The sequence below is a fragment of the Physeter macrocephalus genome, chromosome 8, assembly GCF_002837175.3.
Source record: "Physeter macrocephalus isolate SW-GA chromosome 8, ASM283717v5, whole genome shotgun sequence".
Classification (NCBI taxonomy): Eukaryota; Metazoa; Chordata; class Mammalia; order Artiodactyla; family Physeteridae; genus Physeter; species Physeter macrocephalus.
In genome coordinates, this window is record NC_041221.1 from 78467422 (window position 1) to 78486403 (window position 18982).

The following is an 18982-nucleotide window of genomic DNA, read 5'->3' on the forward strand; positions in this document are numbered from 1 at the left end:
CTGTGCAAAAGCTTTCAAGTTTAATTAGGTCCCATTTGTTTATTTTTGTTTTTATTTTCATTACTCTAGGTACAAGGTGGATCCAAAAAGATACTGCTGTGATTTATGGTGAAGAGTGTCCTGCCTATGTTTTCCTCTAAGAGTTTTATAGTAGCCAGCCTTACATTTAGGTCTTCAATCCATTTTGAGTTTATTTTTGTGTATGGTGTTACAGAATGTTCTGGTTTCATTCTTTTACATGTAGTTGTCCAGTTTCCCCAGCACCACTTATTGAAGAGACTGTCTTTTCTCCATTGTATGTTCTTGCTTCCTTTGTCATAGAATAATTGACCATAGATGCATGGGTTTATTTCTGGGCTTTCTGTCCTGTTCCATTGATCTATACTTCTGTTTTTGTGCCAGTACCATACCATTTTGATTACTGTAGCTTTGAAGTATAGTCTGAAGCCAGGGAGCCTGATTCCTCCAGCTCTGATCTTCTTCCTCAGGATTGCTTTAGCTATTCAGGGTCTTTTGTGTTTCCTTACAGATTAAAAAAATTTTCGTTCTAGTTCTGTGAAAAATGTCATCGGTATCTGCGGAGCGCAGGCTCCGGACGCACAGGCTCAGCGGCCATGGCTCACGGGCCCAGCCGCTCCGCGGCATGTGGGATCTTCCCAGACCGGGGCACGAACCCGTGTCTCCTGCATCGGCAGGCGGATTCTCAACCACTGCGCCACCAGGGAAGCCCCAGGTGGTTGTCTTATATACGCCTCAGGACCTTGCCAAGCCAATTTCTTCATAGATACAACTGGATTATGACCCATTTTCACAGAGTGGGTCTGACAAACTAGATGTTACTGTGACAGCTCCTTATGTGCCCTACAGCCCTGTGTTATTTTTTACAGACTGATGAAGAGAAGAGACAGGGGCTACCTGTAGTGATGCCAGTGTTTGACCGGAATACCTGTAGCATCCCCAAGTCTCAGATTTCCTTTATTGACTACTTCATAACAGACATGTTTGATGCTTGGGATGGTAAGACAGTTCCTGTTTTGTTACTCACAAACAGAATATTTTGCTGTACTTTATGATGGTTACCTTTAATGACAGAGGCTGGGCCTAAAGGTGTAAACGAAATGTAACTTAAAAGAAAAAGTCAGCTGCTTGTAGGCAGGTGTGGTGGGGGTGCATGAACACTTTGTGTGTCCTCAGCACAAACCATGTGTATGGAAGACTCAGTGGATGTTTGGTAACTGGATAAACAGGTGTTCAACTCTTCCAAGGACATGTTTCCAAAGCTTACAGGGGTTTTATTCTATCATTGGAGGAAATTCTAGAGAGAACATAAAATATACTAAGTCAACTCTGAATCACAGATTCTTTTTGTAATATCAGTTGATAAACAGGTTTTCATTTTTTTGAGATCCTTTTTAATTTTTTTGAATTTAATTTTTATTTTATATCAGAGTATAGTTGATTTACAATGTTGGGTTACTTTCAGGTGTACAGCTAAGTGATTCAGTTATACATATACATATATCCATTCTTTTTCAGATCCTTTTCCCATATAGGTTATTACAGAACATTGAGTAGAGTTCCTTGTGCTATACAGTAGATTCTTGTTGATTATCTATTCTATATATAGTAGTGTATATATTGCTAACCCCAAACTCCTAATTTGTCCCTCCCCCCATGTTTCCCCTTTGGTAACCATAAATTTTTTTTTCAAAGTCTGTGAGTCTATTTCTGTTTTGTAAATAAGTTCAATTGTATCCTATTTTTTTTTTCAGATTCCACATGTAAGTGATATCATATGGTATTTGTCTTTCTCTTTCTGACTTACTTCACTTAGTATGATAATCTCTAGGTCCATCCATGTTGCTGCAAATGGCATTATCTCACTTTTTCATGGCTGAGTAATATTCCATTGTATATGTATATATATACCACATCTTCTTCATCCATTCATCTGTCAACGGACATTTAGGTTGCTTCCATGTCTTGGCTACTATAAAGAGTGCTGCAGTGAACACTGGGGTGCATGTATCTTTTTGAATTATGGTCTTCTCTGGGTATATGTGTAAGAGTGGGATTGCTGGGTCATATGGTAGCTCTATTTTTAGTTTTTTAAGGAACCTCCATACCGTTTTCCATAGTGGCTGCACCAATTTACATTCCCACCAACAGTGTAGGAGGGTTCCCTTTTCTCCACACCCTCTCCAGCATTTGTTTTTGTAGACTTTTTAATGATGGCCATTCTGACTGGTTTGAGGTGATACCTCATTGTGGTTTTGATCTGCATTTCTTATTGAGTAACGGTGAGCATCTTTTCATGTGCTTTTTGGCCATCTGTATGTCTTCTTTGGAGAAATGTCTATTTAGATCTTCTGCCCATTTTTTTTTTTTTTTTTGATACAGAACTGCATGAACTGTTGGTATATTTTGGAGATTAATCCCTTGTTGGTTGCTTCATTTGCAAATATTTTCTCCCATTCTGTGGGTTGTATTTTTCGTTTTGTCTATGGTTTCCTTTGCTGTGCAAAAGCTTTCAAGTTTAATTAGGTCCCATTTGTTTATTTTTGTTTTTATTTTCATTACTCTAGGTACAAGGTGGATCCAAAAAGATACTGCTGTGATTTATGGTGAAGAGTGTCCTGCCTATGTTTTCCTCTAAGAGTTTTATAGTAGCCAGCCTTACATTTAGGTCTTCAATCCATTTTGAGTTTATTTTTGTGTATGGTGTTACAGAATGTTCTGGTTTCATTCTTTTACATGTAGTTGTCCAGTTTCCCCAGCACCACTTATTGAAGAGACTGTCTTTTCTCCATTGTATGTTCTTGCTTCCTTTGTCATAGAATAATTGACCATAGATGCATGGGTTTATTTCTGGGCTTTCTGTCCTGTTCCATTGATCTATACTTCTGTTTTTGTGCCAGTACCATACCATTTTGATTACTGTAGCTTTGAAGTATAGTCTGAAGCCAGGGAGCCTGATTCCTCCAGCTCTGATCTTCTTCCTCAGGATTGCTTTAGCTATTCAGGGTCTTTTGTGTTTCCTTACAGATTAAAAAAATTTTCGTTCTAGTTCTGTGAAAAATGTCATCGGTATCTTGATAGGGATTGCACTGAATCTGTAGATTGCCTTGGGTAGTATAGTCATTTTCACAATATTGATTCTTCCAATCCAAGAACATGGTATCCTTCCATGTGTTTGTGTCATCTTTGATTTCTTTCATCAACATCTTATAGTTTTCAGAATACAGGTTTTTTGCCTCCTTAGGTAGGTTTATTCCAAGGTATTTTATTCTTTTTGATGTGATGGTAAATGGGATTGTTTCTTTAATTTCTTTCTGATCTTTTGTTATCAATTTTTAGTTAAAAGGACCTGTTCATATTTCAGAAACCAGTGTTTAGTAACTCATCCTTCTCATGCTTCTGTGTTCACCTTAGGCCTAACCTAGGGTATCTCTCCTCCAATTCTGATCCCAAATTTGTCCCACAGAGCCCCAACCTTATAAACGCTCCTGGAATCTAACTTAACAGGCTTCTTTTTATTCTCTTATATCCTTGCAGCCTTTGCACACCTGCCAACCCTGATGCAACATTTGGCCGATAACTACAAACACTGGAAGACATTAGATGACCTAAAGTGCAAAAGTCTGAGGCTTCCATCTGACAGCTAAAGCCAAGACAGAGAAGGTGACCTCTTGATCTACAAAGGGCACTGTGAATCACAGTAGTGTAAACGAGAGGCTTTCCTTCATAATGAAAATGACAGGTGTAGGTTAAGGAGCTAATGTTTAATATCTGACTTTGAATCATTCAACTTCCCAAATTTCATTTTTAGAAAAATTATTTTCCGTGAAGAAAAATATATGTTCTTTTGAACAGTCACTTAGTGACAGAACAAACACATGGCAAAATCCTTTGCCCTGCTGTGATCCTGTCTGCCCTCATCAAACCCTGCAGCTGATTCACTGTAACTAGCAGGAGACATGCAGCAAAGACTTGGTGCCCACGCGCCCACCATCTCTGTGGATGATGGACCATGTAGCTTAGCTAGTGGTTTAACTCATCTTTTACCATGAAAGTCACCAACACTGTTTAGCTTGACTATTTTCCTCAAGAGCATCAATCTAAAAGGTTCATAAGAATATCTAAGTAAAAAACCCATATAAAGTGAGCAAAACAACTAGGACCAAACTGCTGATAAACTAGTTAGCTTCAGAGCCTCCATGGCTAGGTGGTTCTGATCAATGGTGTAACACCCAAGTTAGAACACAGTCTGTCTTGGCCTGGGGAGTGCCTTCTCTAGACTGGTATCAGCAGCCTGTGTAGTCCTCTCTCCTACAAAAGAGATTCATCTTAACAGAAAGCCAACCATGACAGGGAAGGAAGTGACATCTTGACTGGGGGGAATCCAAGAGCTTTTTCCCTTTATTTCTGGTTTACAGAGGCAGTTACAAGGCACTATAGTAGGTATTATATACAAGCCATTAATCTGAATGCCCTTGGACAAGCTTTTTAAAAAAAAAAATTTATATACATTTGCTGTTTAAAATTTTTATTAAAACAATCTAAATTTTCTGGGTTTAAGTCCATGGAGTACGTTGTGCCGAGTACTGAGGAGACAGAGGAAGTTTCAAAGTTCAGATGTTTTTAACCTATCTATATTTAAGATCATGCCATTTTGCTTTAATGATGAAAAAAAGATTGCAAGGTGTGTAAATATATCAGAAAATAGCATATGGGGAAGCAGTAAATAGTATTTTAAGCTATTAATTGTATGCTAAAAGCTTCTAAAGCACAAGTGCGTATTTTTATACAGCTCTTTTCACAACTTTCTGTGGTCTACATGAAGTCAGACTTGAGATTTTCTTTTCTCTTTTACCAGCCAACCCTTCTCTATGTATTATAGATTCTGTAAACAAAATCTTTGTTTTTCTTTCAAATTTTCTGTACTTCATGCTGCATTTCTAAGAGGTGTAAACAAACAGAGACTAAATTAACTGAACCAGTAGTTAGTTACTTTTTTCAAATGAAAATTGGAATGCAGAACACTTGGAACTCTAGTACATGGGGGAAAAAATTACTTATCACTACAAAACATGCCAATGTTTTTTTCTATGTTTTGTACCAACAAATGGAAACATATATGACAATTCCATGCAAAGAAATGTACCTAAATTATTTTTGTTAGATGGTAAGAGAACTTGCTTGGTCAGGAGAGCAGCTAGCTTTGTATTGTAATGCTGCACTATGTAAATGTGATGAAAATGTTTTTGTGAAGTACTTGTAACTAAATTCCTACAGCCATTTTTCATTCCTAACAGCTGTTTTTATTTTACCTCTTTGGCCTAAATTTTTCATAATTTCAATATTTCGGTTTAGTGTTATTTATTTCATGAGTCACACGCTTTGTTTTCAGAACACATTAAATTCAGGATGTCAGAATCCCATTTTAAGGAGCTAAATAATTTGCCTAGGCTTCAGAAGCTTGCCTGAGGCAACGACAATCTTTTCTTGACCATCTCGCTTTTGGTTCCGTTTGGTAAGTGACATTCATCAGATGTCTGACATTTTTCTATGTGAATGTTTGTTAGAGCTGACTCAGTATAATTTCAAATTAATTTCATATTAACACTGCCAGGTACTAAAGCTTTAGCATAGCTCTGCTCTTTATCAGTGTAATCTACTATGGTGTAATCTTCTACTGAGTTGCTAACTAAATAGTGCATTCCTCCAAATAGTCTTTCAGATGGTATGTGTATTGGATGAGTGAGTATAAACTATTATAATTGTCTCTCATACTGAGCTTAAGTCTGTGTTGAGGGGAACCCTATTAATTTAGGAAAATATAACATGATCTAATCTAGAGAGAAGTCACATTACTACTTAACCAGAAGTTAGTTATAAAACACTGTTACTGGGACCAGAATAACCCTATAATTTATTTAGGCTATTCTTTACTTCCAATTTAAGATTTTAAAATATGCTTGCCTTCAGAGTTAGGACTGGTTAGTCTTGTGGGCAAAGAACAAGCCTCATCTATTAATCAGAACGCACTCAACTTGAGAAAGATAAATACAATGTCCCTTAAGTTTAGGCGCTTGATTGTGTTATGTGACTAAGCCACAGAATGAGGTAATAAGGGTATTTTTATTTAAAAATGACAAGGCCCACTGCATAGTATTACTTCTGGTGTTGCAAATATTAACAGCACTGAAAGCTAAGCTAGAGAAATGGAAAAAATGCACATAATATTTATTTATCGACCTCAGTTATAGTTGTATTCTTCTAATTTGAAAGTTCAACTTTTTGCAGCAGTCTGCATACAACTAGTGAGCAGCCATCAAGTCTGAGTCCCTGCTAGATTTTCCCATCTCACTGTTTTACTCCATCTCTGACCTTAGGGCATTCATGAAAGCAAAAACCATCAGGTTCCCGTGAATGGGTTGGAGGTTTTCCTCTAGATTTTAATAACAGAGGGACTCACAGTGGTACTTTCAGTACTATTTGCTCCCCCAACTCACCTGTGGTTTGTATCATTCACGTGAATAGATTACTATTACATAATACTAAACCAGAACAAATTAGGAAAAAAAGCAGTTAAGAATCTATGAATTCCTTTTATAATTCATTGAATATCTAATACAATTCAAGAAAACTTTAAAACTCATGACCTAATAGTAGAATCTCCCAAGAAAAAGCTAGCTGTTAATAGGAGAAAGTCCATCTATGGAGGAAAATTAAAAGCCTAAAAATGACTCTCATCAATAATCTGATGCACTCAGATCAAAATGCATGTCTGCCTGGTTTAGGAATCCTACCCAGGTTCCAATTTCAGGATGAAAGATTAGAGGTGCCTCAGTATGACTGCTCAAATATGCCACGATAACAACAATCTGTTGGCTAAAAGGCAGTGCTAATTTTTCTATTCACATTCTTCTATTATATAATGGAAGTTAGTTACATAAATTTTATTGTATTTCTCCATAAAGGTATTTTCATTGTGAATTAAAACAGAAACAATGACTATGAACATTATCTGGTTTTGCTCAAGGGGTAATCATACAACCCTTCTCTCTCATTCCAGTCATGTTCAGTTTGTTTTTAAATTTGTTTACTGCTAATGAGAATTGAGCTAACTAACTGGAAGGCCTTACCTGACTGGGCTTCAGCTTCCTTATTTATAACATTATGGCACTGGTCTGTCATAGATGACCATAGCTCTTCCAGACTTTGTAGGTAGTTGAGGAAACAACAACTGTCAAAGGTAAAGCTAGTGAAAACAACAATTTACAAAGAGTCCATTAGGGTGTGTGTGATGAACAAATAAATCCAGAAAGTGTTCTTTGAGAAGGATTAGTCCTCTGACAGACACATCAGCCACCTGTTGTTTACTTCAATACGATACTTTCATCAACAGTTTAACTCCACAATTAAACCCACCCATTTTTTAATGTATGGAACACTTTTAAATTTTTATTCTTTAGTACCAAAAGGGAGAAAGAGTGCTCTAAGGCTGATGGGGTGATGAAGTGAAGATGATTAAATCTCTCTCAGTGGTCTGCAAGAAACTCATAAGCAATGCCTGTCTGTCTCAAGCATTTCATATTTGAGCCAATGGTAAGATGAATCAGGCACTTTGGAAACACTGTAACTTTACTGATCTAGCTCTCATCTCTGGCATATATGAGGGGCAGCTGCTCGTCTATTACCAAGAATCTAGTCAATAGCTGTTCAGGCTAGGGGGAAAAAAATACACCCTAATAAGATTCCTCCTGATTTGAGTTTATAGGGATTTTAGTAGCTAGAATTTTTTTTTTAAATGATTTAAACAAATTAGTTGGCACCAAAAAAAAAAGCTGTAGTTAAAACAGAGAGAGATTCATGTTTGCTTCATATTTAGAATATTGAAAGTTACTAAAGACCAGGGGGATTTGTAGGAGAAAGGATATATTTAAATTTATCACAAGAATTCTTAATCAAACAAACAGGCTCTAAAGAAAACCAAAGAATAAAAAATACTGTTATTTCTATTTCTACCTCCTCCCAGGGTCTAGGTTCAAATTAAGAAGCTTAAAACACAGCACTCACCACTTCAATAGCAGCACAAAGTACAATTATTATGGAATCTTCATTTCCTACAGGGAGGCATCAGTTTTCTAGCTATCATCATCTCAAGGTTTAAATTCCAAGATATGCTACATCCTACCTATTTACTCTTCACTGGATTTTTCATTTTTCTCCCAAAATATCATCTATAATGATCATGTATATTTATTTCCATAAAAGTAAGTTCTCCTTGAATAAATCTTTAAAACAATGACAGGTATAGTTAAAATACTAACTTTGGAGAACAAAAAGTCAGGTATTTCAAAATCCAAAAAGGCTAAATGAAAGAAATTACATGTAATATTTTAAAAATCTAATCCCTGGTGATGAATAAAAATTTAGTTAGAGGCAATATAATTACATTAAAGAGAGTGAGAGGTTCATTAAAGAGAGTGAGAGCTTCCAAGTACTCTTCTCCTCGTTTAAACATAAGCTCATATAATTTCTGGTGTAGAATTTTTTTCAAAGCATAAAAAATTTATCTCTGTGAGGACAGTGTGGTATAATTTAATTCTGCTTCAACAGGTATATGTGATGAACTCTGAAAACTTCACTTTCTGAAAATTCACTGCTGAAATTAGACCCATTCCTTCAATGGTTTCAGGTAACTGTTATGTGAAAAGTCAAATGAAAAACTTGTGAATGTACTAATACCTGAGAAGCAACTTGTTGCTGGTTTGCAGCCCCAGAAAAAAGAATTCAAACAAACAATTGGAATTTTATGGAGTAACAAGAAAAAAAAATTACAAAATTTAAGTGATTAATATGGTAATGGTTTTCAGAGTATTACCCCTATATTTGCTGTTCATGCACAGGTGTTCAAATTCCTTAAACTAGACAGCAAGATACAAGTCACCATTCTCCTCTAATTTTTGAAATAACTTTAAGCTGCGCAATTCAGATTCTCGTTCTCCATTTTTCCACAAAATAATGAGATGATCAGCAGAACATGTCACTAGTCCATGATCTTCAAAGTACAGAAACATCTGTAAAAAAAATTTTTAATTACTGATTATAGGAACTTCAAGAAGAGGTTAATACTAACTAACTAGATTAAAACAGGTGCTTGTTAAAATGTGTACCTTGGAGACTTCTTTGGATCTGACTGTAAAACTCCGTATCTTTCAAGAGAAATGATATTTTTAAGTGTGAGTGATAATCACATACCAACATCTAGTATTTTAAATATCAGAACTTTGTAAATACTACTCAACTTTTTGTAAAGTACATGAATTCCCAAAGTATCGTCTAAATTTTACCATTGTCTAATTCCTCAAGTACTGGTTTTAAGATTTTTGTCGGGAGAAGTCCCAACAAACCTGCTTTACTTAATCATTTTTACTGGCCTTCTTATTTATGCAAAAATGACCACCAATAAAATGTCTGAATTCCAAATTCTCCAAGATAAACAATGGCTTTAGCTCTCTATATAAACAGAGACATAATCAATCCTTAAGCATTTACTGAGTGTCATCTATATGCTTATGGTCCCTACCCTCAAGAAGGTTCTAATTCAGTTGTGAAAACCAAACCATAGTTGAAACAATAAGAGTACCAATTAAAGATGATGTAATCAGGTAGTAAATAACATAGTTCAGGCTATGATTTGCCACAGAAATGAAGAAAAAGGAGGCATAGATCAATAATGAATGAAATTGTCAGAGAAAGCTTCAAAAACATAAAACAACTCTCCAAATAAAAGGAAGGTCATGCCCAGTAGTTAAGGAACAGGCTGGAAGGTAGGAATAGGAAAATGGAATGTTGATGAGAAGGCAGCATGCATCCTATGGAATAGAGAGCTGGTATTAGAGAGAAGATAAATGAAACTATGAAAAGGATGAGCTCTTTGAGGGAAAGAGTGAAATAAAGGAGAGAAATAGGATTCGAGTTTTCTAAGAAATAACTCACACATTTCTGAAGATAGCAGAAGGGCTCACCTGATGATGTAGGAGTGAGAGGTGGAGACCTAGCAGAGCAAAATTCCTCAGGAGATGGAAAAGAAGTTAGAATTCAATAAATACAGGTAGATAGGACTAGGCTTAGAGAGTAAGGATCAAAAGAAAAAAGGAACAAGAAAATTCAAGAAAAAGAGCCAAGATTTTCTCAGTGAAGCCAGAGATACTTTTAAAAAGTAATTAAATGTCAAAACACTTCCACTCAGGAAAATTTCTAAGAATCAGACACTTCCATACAATGACAAATGTGCCACACCATTTAAAAACCTTTAATAGGTTCCTACTATTTAAAGCATAAAGTCCAGGGACTTCCCTGGTGGTGCAGTGGTTAAGAATCCACCTGCCAATGCAGGGGACACAGGTTCAAGCCCTGGTCCGAGAAGATACCACATGCCGTGGAGCAACTAAGCCCGTGTGCCACAACTACTGAAGCCTGCGCTCAACGAGAAGCCACCGCAATGAGAAGCCTGTGCACCACAACGAAGACTAGCCCCCGCTTGCCGCAACTAGAGAAAGCCCGTGTGCAAAGACCCAAAACAGCCAAAATAAATAAACTTTTAATTTATGTATGTATGGATGTATGAATTTTTTTAAAAAGTCCAAACTCCTTAGCCTTACATTCAGTAATCTGACCCCAAACTACTTTCCCAGCTTTATCTCCTACTGTGTCCATTCATTGGAACACAGTCCTCCAGCCTAGCCAACCTGCTCCTTGCCACCAAGTAGATTCTATCTTTGCCCTCCTGTCTACCACATTCCATCCGCACAACAACTCCCAAAGTTAAAAAACAAAATGAAAACAACTGGGCTACCTGGTAGAGGAAGGCAAAAATGAATAAGACATGAGTACCCAAAATCAGGGAGCTTATGGTCATAAGACTATCTTAATCCTACCTAAGCGTCAAGGTTCAGCTCATATTCAGGACCATAATATTTTTATATTGTATCTATCTCTTTGTAAACTCCAGTGTCTAGCATAGTGCCTGAAATACAGGAAATGCTAATAACAAGTGTTGTGCTGTTGCTTCTAAGTATAAATGCACTTTCAAATGAAATACTGGCTATGAAACAGGGAAGAACAATTTAAGAAACTCATGGGACTTCCCCGCTGATCCAGTGGTTAAGACTCCATGCTCCCAATGCAGGAAGCCTGCAGCACGTGGGAACTAGATCCCGCATACTGCAACTAGGAGCCTGTATGCCACAACAAAGATCCTGCATGCTGCAACTAAGACCAGCACAGAGGGAGGGGGGAAGGGGGGAGGGAGGGAGCAGGGGAGGAATAAAAAAAAAATTCATTACTTAGGATTCTGCTTATACTGTTACCAGTTCCAATCATTTCTTTACCTCGACTGCTCTTATTCCTTCTTCATTACAGGCAATAATGCCTATAGTAAATATTAAAGTGTTTGAATGTATTTATAACAAGTTAGAACTTTATGCATCCTATAATTCTCAACTATTATTTTCATATATGCACAATGACAATCAAGACATTGGGTTTTACTAAAGCTAACAAATTATTATCCTCCAAAGGGAGGTAAAAACAGTACTCTGTTCATGAATTTGATAAACTTCCCTGGAATTAGATTCTATAAGGCTTTACCTCTACATACATAAGCACAACCCTCCATGTACCCTCTATTTACTAGTTATATATTCAACATTATTTACACCATCCTTATTGTCAGCTATCTACCTACATGTCATATGTAATAGTAATTAAGCCATTTTTTAGAAGCAAGACATTCCTTCTTCACGTCATTTCTCTGTAAAGGGAGATCCTAATGGCACATACTATATAACCTATCCCATTCCATGTTTAGATTCCACAAAAACCTACACATAAGAGAAAGTTTAGGTCTTTATGAGACCAAATGAAAGAAGAGCAGTGAGATGCAAAAAGCAGGAATTCCCTGGACATTTATATGCCTATTAAAAATAATACCTCCACAGATGATGAGTGTCCAATTAAATCTCCAATAAGCTCTAGTGAACATGAAGTGGCATTTTCTTGTTGTTTTTTAACAGGGTGGCTGGCTTGTTTATTTACTCTTCCAAATCCCCACATGTTAAAAAAACCTAGAAAAACACAACCATTTCAGTCATTTTCGAAATTACTGTGCTCTAATGTAAGATCAGAAAAACAAAACTTAAATGCAAAAGTGTTCCCCACTTATTTTAGTCAAGGGCTAAGTGAGCGGATGGTACCAGGTACTATGCTAGGGTTTTTTAAATATGTTACTTCGTTTCCTCTTAGCTACCCAGGTTTGTTGCTCATCTCTTTTTTTATTGTCCCTACTCACACACTGGTGAAGGTGTGTTAACGTGAGGAAAAGGCAATGGGAATCAAAGAGGAGAGAAATGAAAGGTCTGAATGGCAATGAGGCGGGTGGGGGGGAGGTCACAACTCAGATTTATCAATAAAGGGTAGACAAAAAGCAACACAGGGATGTCCCAGAGCAATGCCCTATGACTTCAAATAACCAGAAGAAATTCCAGGGGTACCAGCATCTGATTTCTTATGCAAAGGTTGCTAACTAACAGGGATTTTGTTTTTCAAATCAAACGCCTGAAAATCAAAGAAGTTCATGAGATTATGATATAAATACAAAATGTTTATAAATAAATTGAGTTCAATGTTAATGATAATGCTTTAAGGCTGAAAGAACTTTGACACCTGATGATACAAATTCTGTCTGTATACCAGACATAATTACAGACAATATAAATGAGTAAATAGTTCATTAGGCCATTTGGTCAGTCAGATTACCAGGAATAATAGTTTCTCCTCAAAACAAAAAAAATCCTAGTTGACTTGAATTGAAATCAACAGGTAGTTCTACAGTAAAGCAATATTTAAATGTGAATCCTAGATCCCAATTACCAAATGCTTCATGTAAACATCTGATGCTTATTTTGGAGCACACTGTATATTATTTTGTGGTTACATACCACTGCCTTTCTTCTGTCTTGCATATGAGAAAAAAAAAAAGCAAGACTACCTTTTTGAGAAAAGACACTCACCTGTTGGTACAGGTTCAGCTGCAAGCTGCTGTTTTTCTCGTAACTCCCAAATGCGTACACTGCCATCTTCTGAGCATGAGATTAACTGCCTGTCAGAAGAGAAAATCAGTGATAAAAAGAGCACCATGGAAGGCCAATGCTAAATTTGCAGTGAAAGAAATCAGTGGAGCCCTCAACTGTTTTTATTCAGCTCTTGGCAGGAGCCAATAAAAATCACAATTTATCAATATGGCTTTACAATGCAAAGTAAAAGCACTCCTCAAGAAAGGCACACATTATACTGTTACACATTGGTTCAAATGTTATAAATATGTATCATTTCCATTTTTAAAAATGCATTCAGGAAACAGGTTATGAATTAGTTTCACAATATCCTGAGAAGTCTCATTCCTTCCTCTTCACTGTAACTCTTCTCAGGGCGCCTCTCACTCTAAAAGTATCCTGCATAGAAAATAATTCTATTTCCTTCATATAATTCATCCCTAGAAACTCAAAAGCCAAATCTACCCCGAGGGGAAAGCCCTCGGTTGGTAGCCTTAGCCAACAAGTAGACCACCATTTAGTTGTAGATGTAATCAAACACCACCACCAAAAAGGTGGGTTTGTGGAAAATATAAAAAAAATTAGTACACAGTCAGTGCCCAAAAGTCTTTTATCTTTTAAAATAAATACCGAATTTTAAATTATCTCTTCTTATAATTTCAATGTAATTCATTTGAACCTTGCTTCTTGTAAATTTCGTAATATATTGCCACAAACTCTTCTGTTAAGACAGCCATGGGGTATTCTCCATTTCCAAAACAACATAACAGGTCAAGCCATGGAGCCAGGCGACTTTGCCCCTTGAAAAATTACACTGGTGGCCCCGGGAACTATGCATTTCTTTCACCTGTTATAGAACTGACGGAAACTTGTACCTGTTTGGAAGTTTGGCAACGTGCAGGACATTGGAGTCGTGTGCAGTTTTCTGGCAGGCAATCACACGCTTCATTTGAAGGTTATACACGTATAAACCCCTTCCAACTGCAACAAATACATTCTGGGGGGGAAGGGGGGAAGTTCAGAAATGGGCATAAAACTAGTACTTACCACTACCTGGTGTAATAGATGTCCAGCCCTGGTGTGAGATCAGAAAGCCATTGTTACCTTCCCTATTCCTATCCTTCAGCCCAAATTATTGTACTGCCCTCTGAAATCCAAAAATATCAAAGCACAAAGGAAAGCTCAGCATTTAGAAGGTGGAAGGACACAACTGCTAATACAGAGAAAGCTTTGTATATTATACCCCACAGCATCGCTTTCTTCCTCATTGAAACGTGACAGCTAGAGAAAGGAGCTGTGGCTGACAGATTGGCCTGCAGTGGAGGTGGAGCTGCTGAGGTACAACCTACGTTTTCATTCACATAATACTATATATGCTTGGGAAAACTACTTAGCTTCTTTTGCCTGAAAAATGTGAGCAAAATTACTTGCACTCCACATCTTAAGCGTCACAAGACCTATAAAGGATACAAAAAAGCATATGCTATAGTGGCATATATACAGTGGCTTCACAAAAACATTTTTCCAAATGTAGTATTAGAAACACCTTTTTACTAAAACAGCTTTAATCTTTTGAAAGTACTTTCACCAATATTTATCTTACTTCAACCTCACAACATCTCATTAATGTAGGAAAAGCTATTTTCCAGAATAACAAGTCAAAATTAAAAAAAGATTAATATCACACAAAAATTAAGACATGAGAGTTTGATATTAGAATCCAGGTCATGTTACTCCAGTCCCTTACTCTTGCCTCATACCATACCACCTAGCTTCTGAAATTATTTTGCAAGTCACTAGACTTCTGGCAGCTCTTGTCTTAGAATCATTCATTCTTACTCAGTAGGTATGCCAGTAGAAAGACCTTTCAAAAATCCTTTTTTTTTTTTTTTGCCTACCTGTTCTCACCAAAGAATACTTCTCATGCAGCCTCAAAGGCTACAACGCCAACTCAGACCTACAGTATCTCGACCAAAACATGCCCCCCAAGGCTTACCAGAGTTTAAATCTGGAATGATCCCCTTGACCCTCAGGATTGGTATTCTGCATGTAGCAATGCAAGCTGAAGACCAGTGCCATGAGCATTAACGAGAACAGCTAGCCAACCTGCTAAAATCTAGCGCCCTGGGTGACAATCAATGCAGAGAAACCTCAGAAACTAGTTATATGGACCAGGAAATCTGTGGAGAGTTTAAATGATTTATCCAAAGTCACAAAGAAAATTATCAACACAACTAGAGAATTAATAAGCTTTGGGGCAGCCTTTACTCAACAGAATCACTCTATCAATCACTTGTCATCAACAATGAATGGCCCCCCTGCAGAAAGAAAAAAACTCCGATAAAACAAAGAAAATTAGGGAAAACAGAGTGCTTTATTAATGCTTTATTAAGCATTTATAGCAGTTAATAACACCAATTGAAAATGTTAAGATTAAAGAGAATACAAAATGCAAAACTTTAAACACTTTTACAAAAGTGAGAAAAAGGTATCAAATTAAAAATATATACGGACTTCTCTGGTGGCACTGTGGTTAAGAATCCGCCTGCCAATACAGGGGACACAGGCTCGATCCCTGGTCTGGGAAGATCCCACATGCCGCAGAGCAACTAAGCCCGTGCGCCACAACTGCTGAGCCTGCACTTCGGAGCCCGTGAGCCACAACAACTGAGCCCGCGCGCCTGGAGCCCGTGCTAGGCAACAAGAGAAGCCACCGCGATGAGAAGCCCGCACACCACAACTGAAGAGTAGCCCCTGCTCGCTGCAACTAGAGAAAAGCCTGCGCGCAGCAAGAAGACCCAACACAGCCAAAAATAAATAAATAATTAATTTTTAAAAAAAGAAAGATAAAAATGTATATACATATAAAATTTTTAGGGCTACAACTCTTAGAAATAATTTCCATCTTTTCTGAGACTACTGTCTTTTATCATATGTACTTTTTTTAAAAATAAAATTGGGATATAAAGAAACTTAATCTTTAGGTATAATAGTATTCTTTAACCTATTCTTACCCTACTCTGTTTTAGTTTTGTTTTGTTTTTAAGGTAAGAGAGGTGCAAAGAAAGCCAAAACAAAAACAAAAAGCAGACCATGCTCTCCTCATCCAGAACACTATTACTGAATTTTTTAATAAAAATAACAAAACACATACAATTAGAAGATTTAAACAGTACAGGAAGGCACAAAATAAAGTGAGATAAAAGCCTCCTCTAACCCCTCTCCTCAAAGTTTATAACTCAAACATTTCTTGTGATTATATTTAGAAAAGGAACCCCCATTTTAAACATATTTTCTGAGCCCCTGAAGCTAAAAGAAGAGGTGTTCAGATCAGAGCCAAGATTCAGAAATCCATTGGTACTAATCTCTTACTGCAAAAAAGGATGTAAAGTGCTTCAAGAGCATCACTGCCGAGGCCTAAAGGATTGAAATCAGTAATTCTCACACAATCATCTTGCCCCATGATGCTAGAAGACTAAAAGAAAGCCATTCCTGAAATTTTTAATTTCCTTTACTGCTCCAGGAAATGCACCAGAATCTTCAAAAGGATTCTTTCTCAAAGTGTTTCTTAGAACAATTTTAAGCATTATCCTCAAATCCTGCGGGAATATTTAATCCAACTCAAAATTTCAATAGGGTTTTAAAATCTGTGGCCATTTAACCACCTCCTTGCCTCAAAGGTAAGAGCTAAGATTAAAATTTTTTTAAAGCAAGTGATGCAATCTTTGAAAAATATCAAAACATTTTAGAGCACAACGTGAACACAGGAAATGATAACTTTCTATATGATCATGAGATTAAATTTTAAAAATTAGAAACTGGGTTTATTAAAAGACAAGATTATAGATATTTTTCTCAATTTTTTTTTTTTTTTTTTTACCTCTTCATCCCATGTGAAATGATGAATAGAAACGTCATTTGGCTTTTGACAGAGTTTTATTTCTTGCTGAGTGTCCAGCTGTGGAGATGGGTCCCAGAAGTTGCGTTCACAGGCCTGCACAGTCCAGTCCAGGATATCCCAGATGATGAGCTCTCCAACATGGGAGCCAGTTACAAAACTCAAATCTAGGCAGAGTTCATATATGTCTCATTATTGACCATTTACCTAGGCTAAACATAAAAATGAATGAACCGCCTCGTAGTATTGCTCTATAAAATCACAATGTTTAGAACAGTGAGGTAACTAGACAAGCCAAACAGGAAGATTATCAGAAATAAGCTCAAGCTTACTTAGAAATTTAGTATATGATAATGATTGCATTTCAATTCAGCAAAGAAAGAAATACCTCATGCTGGACTATTTGGTTAAGTATTGGGGGAATACAAACAAAAGAACCTTACCTTGGATCATACACAGTGAAGAGAAGCTACACTTCTGTTTCTCCTTTACTCCCACACTCACCACATGCCTGACACCAGATGTGTGGGATTTTCCCACACCAGGCAATTCTGCGACACCAACTGAGTGTCCCTACAATTCAACTCAACTTTGACACTGTCTACCTGGAGATAGTGTCAGATCCCACAAGTTAAGGACTCAGTCCTGCAAGACTTCTCCCACTTAAGATACTAACTGTAAATCCAGGTTGTTACCTGTGTTTCTGACCAACTGGCTATAAATCGAAGAGTCCCACATCCCCTCATCAGGTTCAATTAATTTGCTAGAAGGGCTCAAAGAACTCAGGAAAACAGTTTACTTACTTTATTATACAAAGATATGATAAAGGATACAGATGAACATCCAGAAGGAGGAGATGCACAGGGCAAGGTATGTGGGAAGGATCGCAGAGCACGCATGCCCTCTCTGAGCATGCTACTCTCCCAGCACCTCCACGTGTTTGGCAACTCAGAAGCTCTCTGAACCCCATACTGTTGGGATTTTTATGGAAACTTCATCACACAGGCATGATTGATGACTAACTCCACGTCCAGCCCCTCACCCCTCTCTGGAGAATTGCCGCGGGGGTAGGTGGCCAGTGGCCAAAAATTCTAAGTTTCTAATAATGGCTTGGTCTTTCTGGTGACCAGCCCCCATCCAGGAGCCCATCAAGAAAGAGTAGCCTCATTAGAACAAAAGACACTCCTATCACCCAGGAAATTCCAAGGGATTTAGGAGCTCTGTCAGGAAATATTAGACCAAATATTAGAACAAAAGATGTTCCTTGTGCTCTTATCTCTTGGGCAATTACAAGAGTTTTAAGCAACTCTGTGCCAGGAACTGGGGGCAAAGACCAATATATATATTTTCTGTTATTTCACATATACCAAAACAAGTTTCAAACAGATTAAAACATTAAAGGTATTTAAAGAACTGAGGAAAATAAAGGTGAATGTTTTATGAATATGGAGTGCTAAAAGGCTTCTCAAGGAGACAGTGGAGGCTGGGGAAAGAGATATGAGTAAACACCTGCTTAGCACAAAATCATACTTTTTATTTTAAGATTTTTTTTGATGTGGACCATTTTTTAAGTTTTTATTGAATTTGTTACAAAATTGATTCTGTTTTATGTTTTGGTTTTTTGGCCTCAAGGCATGTGGGTGGGATCTTATCTCCCCGACCAGGGATCAAACCCACACCCCTTGCATTGGAAGGGGAAGTCTTAACTGCTGGACCGCCAGGGAAGTCCCCAAAAATCATACATTTAAATGACAAAACTCTGGGAAAACTCTGCAATTTAGATGTCAAAATAGGTTGACTACACTTGATACATAAGGACTTCTTTTTTTTTTTTTTTTTGTGGTATGCAGGCCTCCCTCTGCTGTGGCCTCTCCCGTTGCGGAGCACAGGCTCCGGACGCGCAGGCTCAGCGGCCATGGCTCACGGGCCCAGCCGCTCCGCGGCATGTGGGATCCTCCCA

General features: G+C 37.4%; 2 protein-coding genes across 10 annotated transcripts in view; one reads left to right on the forward strand and one right to left on the reverse strand.

Annotated features, from left to right (window-relative positions):
• Positions 1–3942, forward strand: part of PDE8B (phosphodiesterase 8B) — a 281364-nt gene extending 277422 nt beyond the window's left edge. For all 8 annotated transcript variants that reach the window (XM_024121540.2, XM_024121557.2, XM_055086624.1 and 5 more), the window contains 2 exons: positions 888–1017; positions 3556–3942. In XM_024121540.2, coding sequence (XP_023977308.1) covers positions 888–1017; positions 3556–3665 — 240 coding nt within the window. In that variant the 3' untranslated portion in view covers positions 3666–3942. The remainder of the gene's footprint in view (positions 1–887; positions 1018–3555) is intronic.
• A 353-nt stretch (positions 3943–4295) lies between these two features.
• WDR41 (WD repeat domain 41) overlaps positions 4296–18982 on the reverse strand; it is a 50275-nt gene continuing 35588 nt past the window's right edge. The window contains exons 9-14 of one of the 2 annotated variants that reach the window (XM_028492994.2): positions 17005–17189; positions 14000–14121; positions 13083–13171; positions 12004–12137; positions 9183–9221; positions 4296–9086 (exon numbers count right to left, since the gene is read on the reverse strand). In XM_028492994.2, the coding sequence (XP_028348795.1) occupies positions 8934–9086; positions 9183–9221; positions 12004–12137; positions 13083–13171; positions 14000–14121; positions 17005–17189 (722 nt within the window). In that variant the 3' untranslated portion in view covers positions 4296–8933. The remainder of the gene's footprint in view (positions 9087–9182; positions 9222–12003; positions 12138–13082; positions 13172–13999; positions 14122–17004; positions 17190–18982) is intronic. The other variant, XM_007119927.4, reaches the window with a different exon arrangement.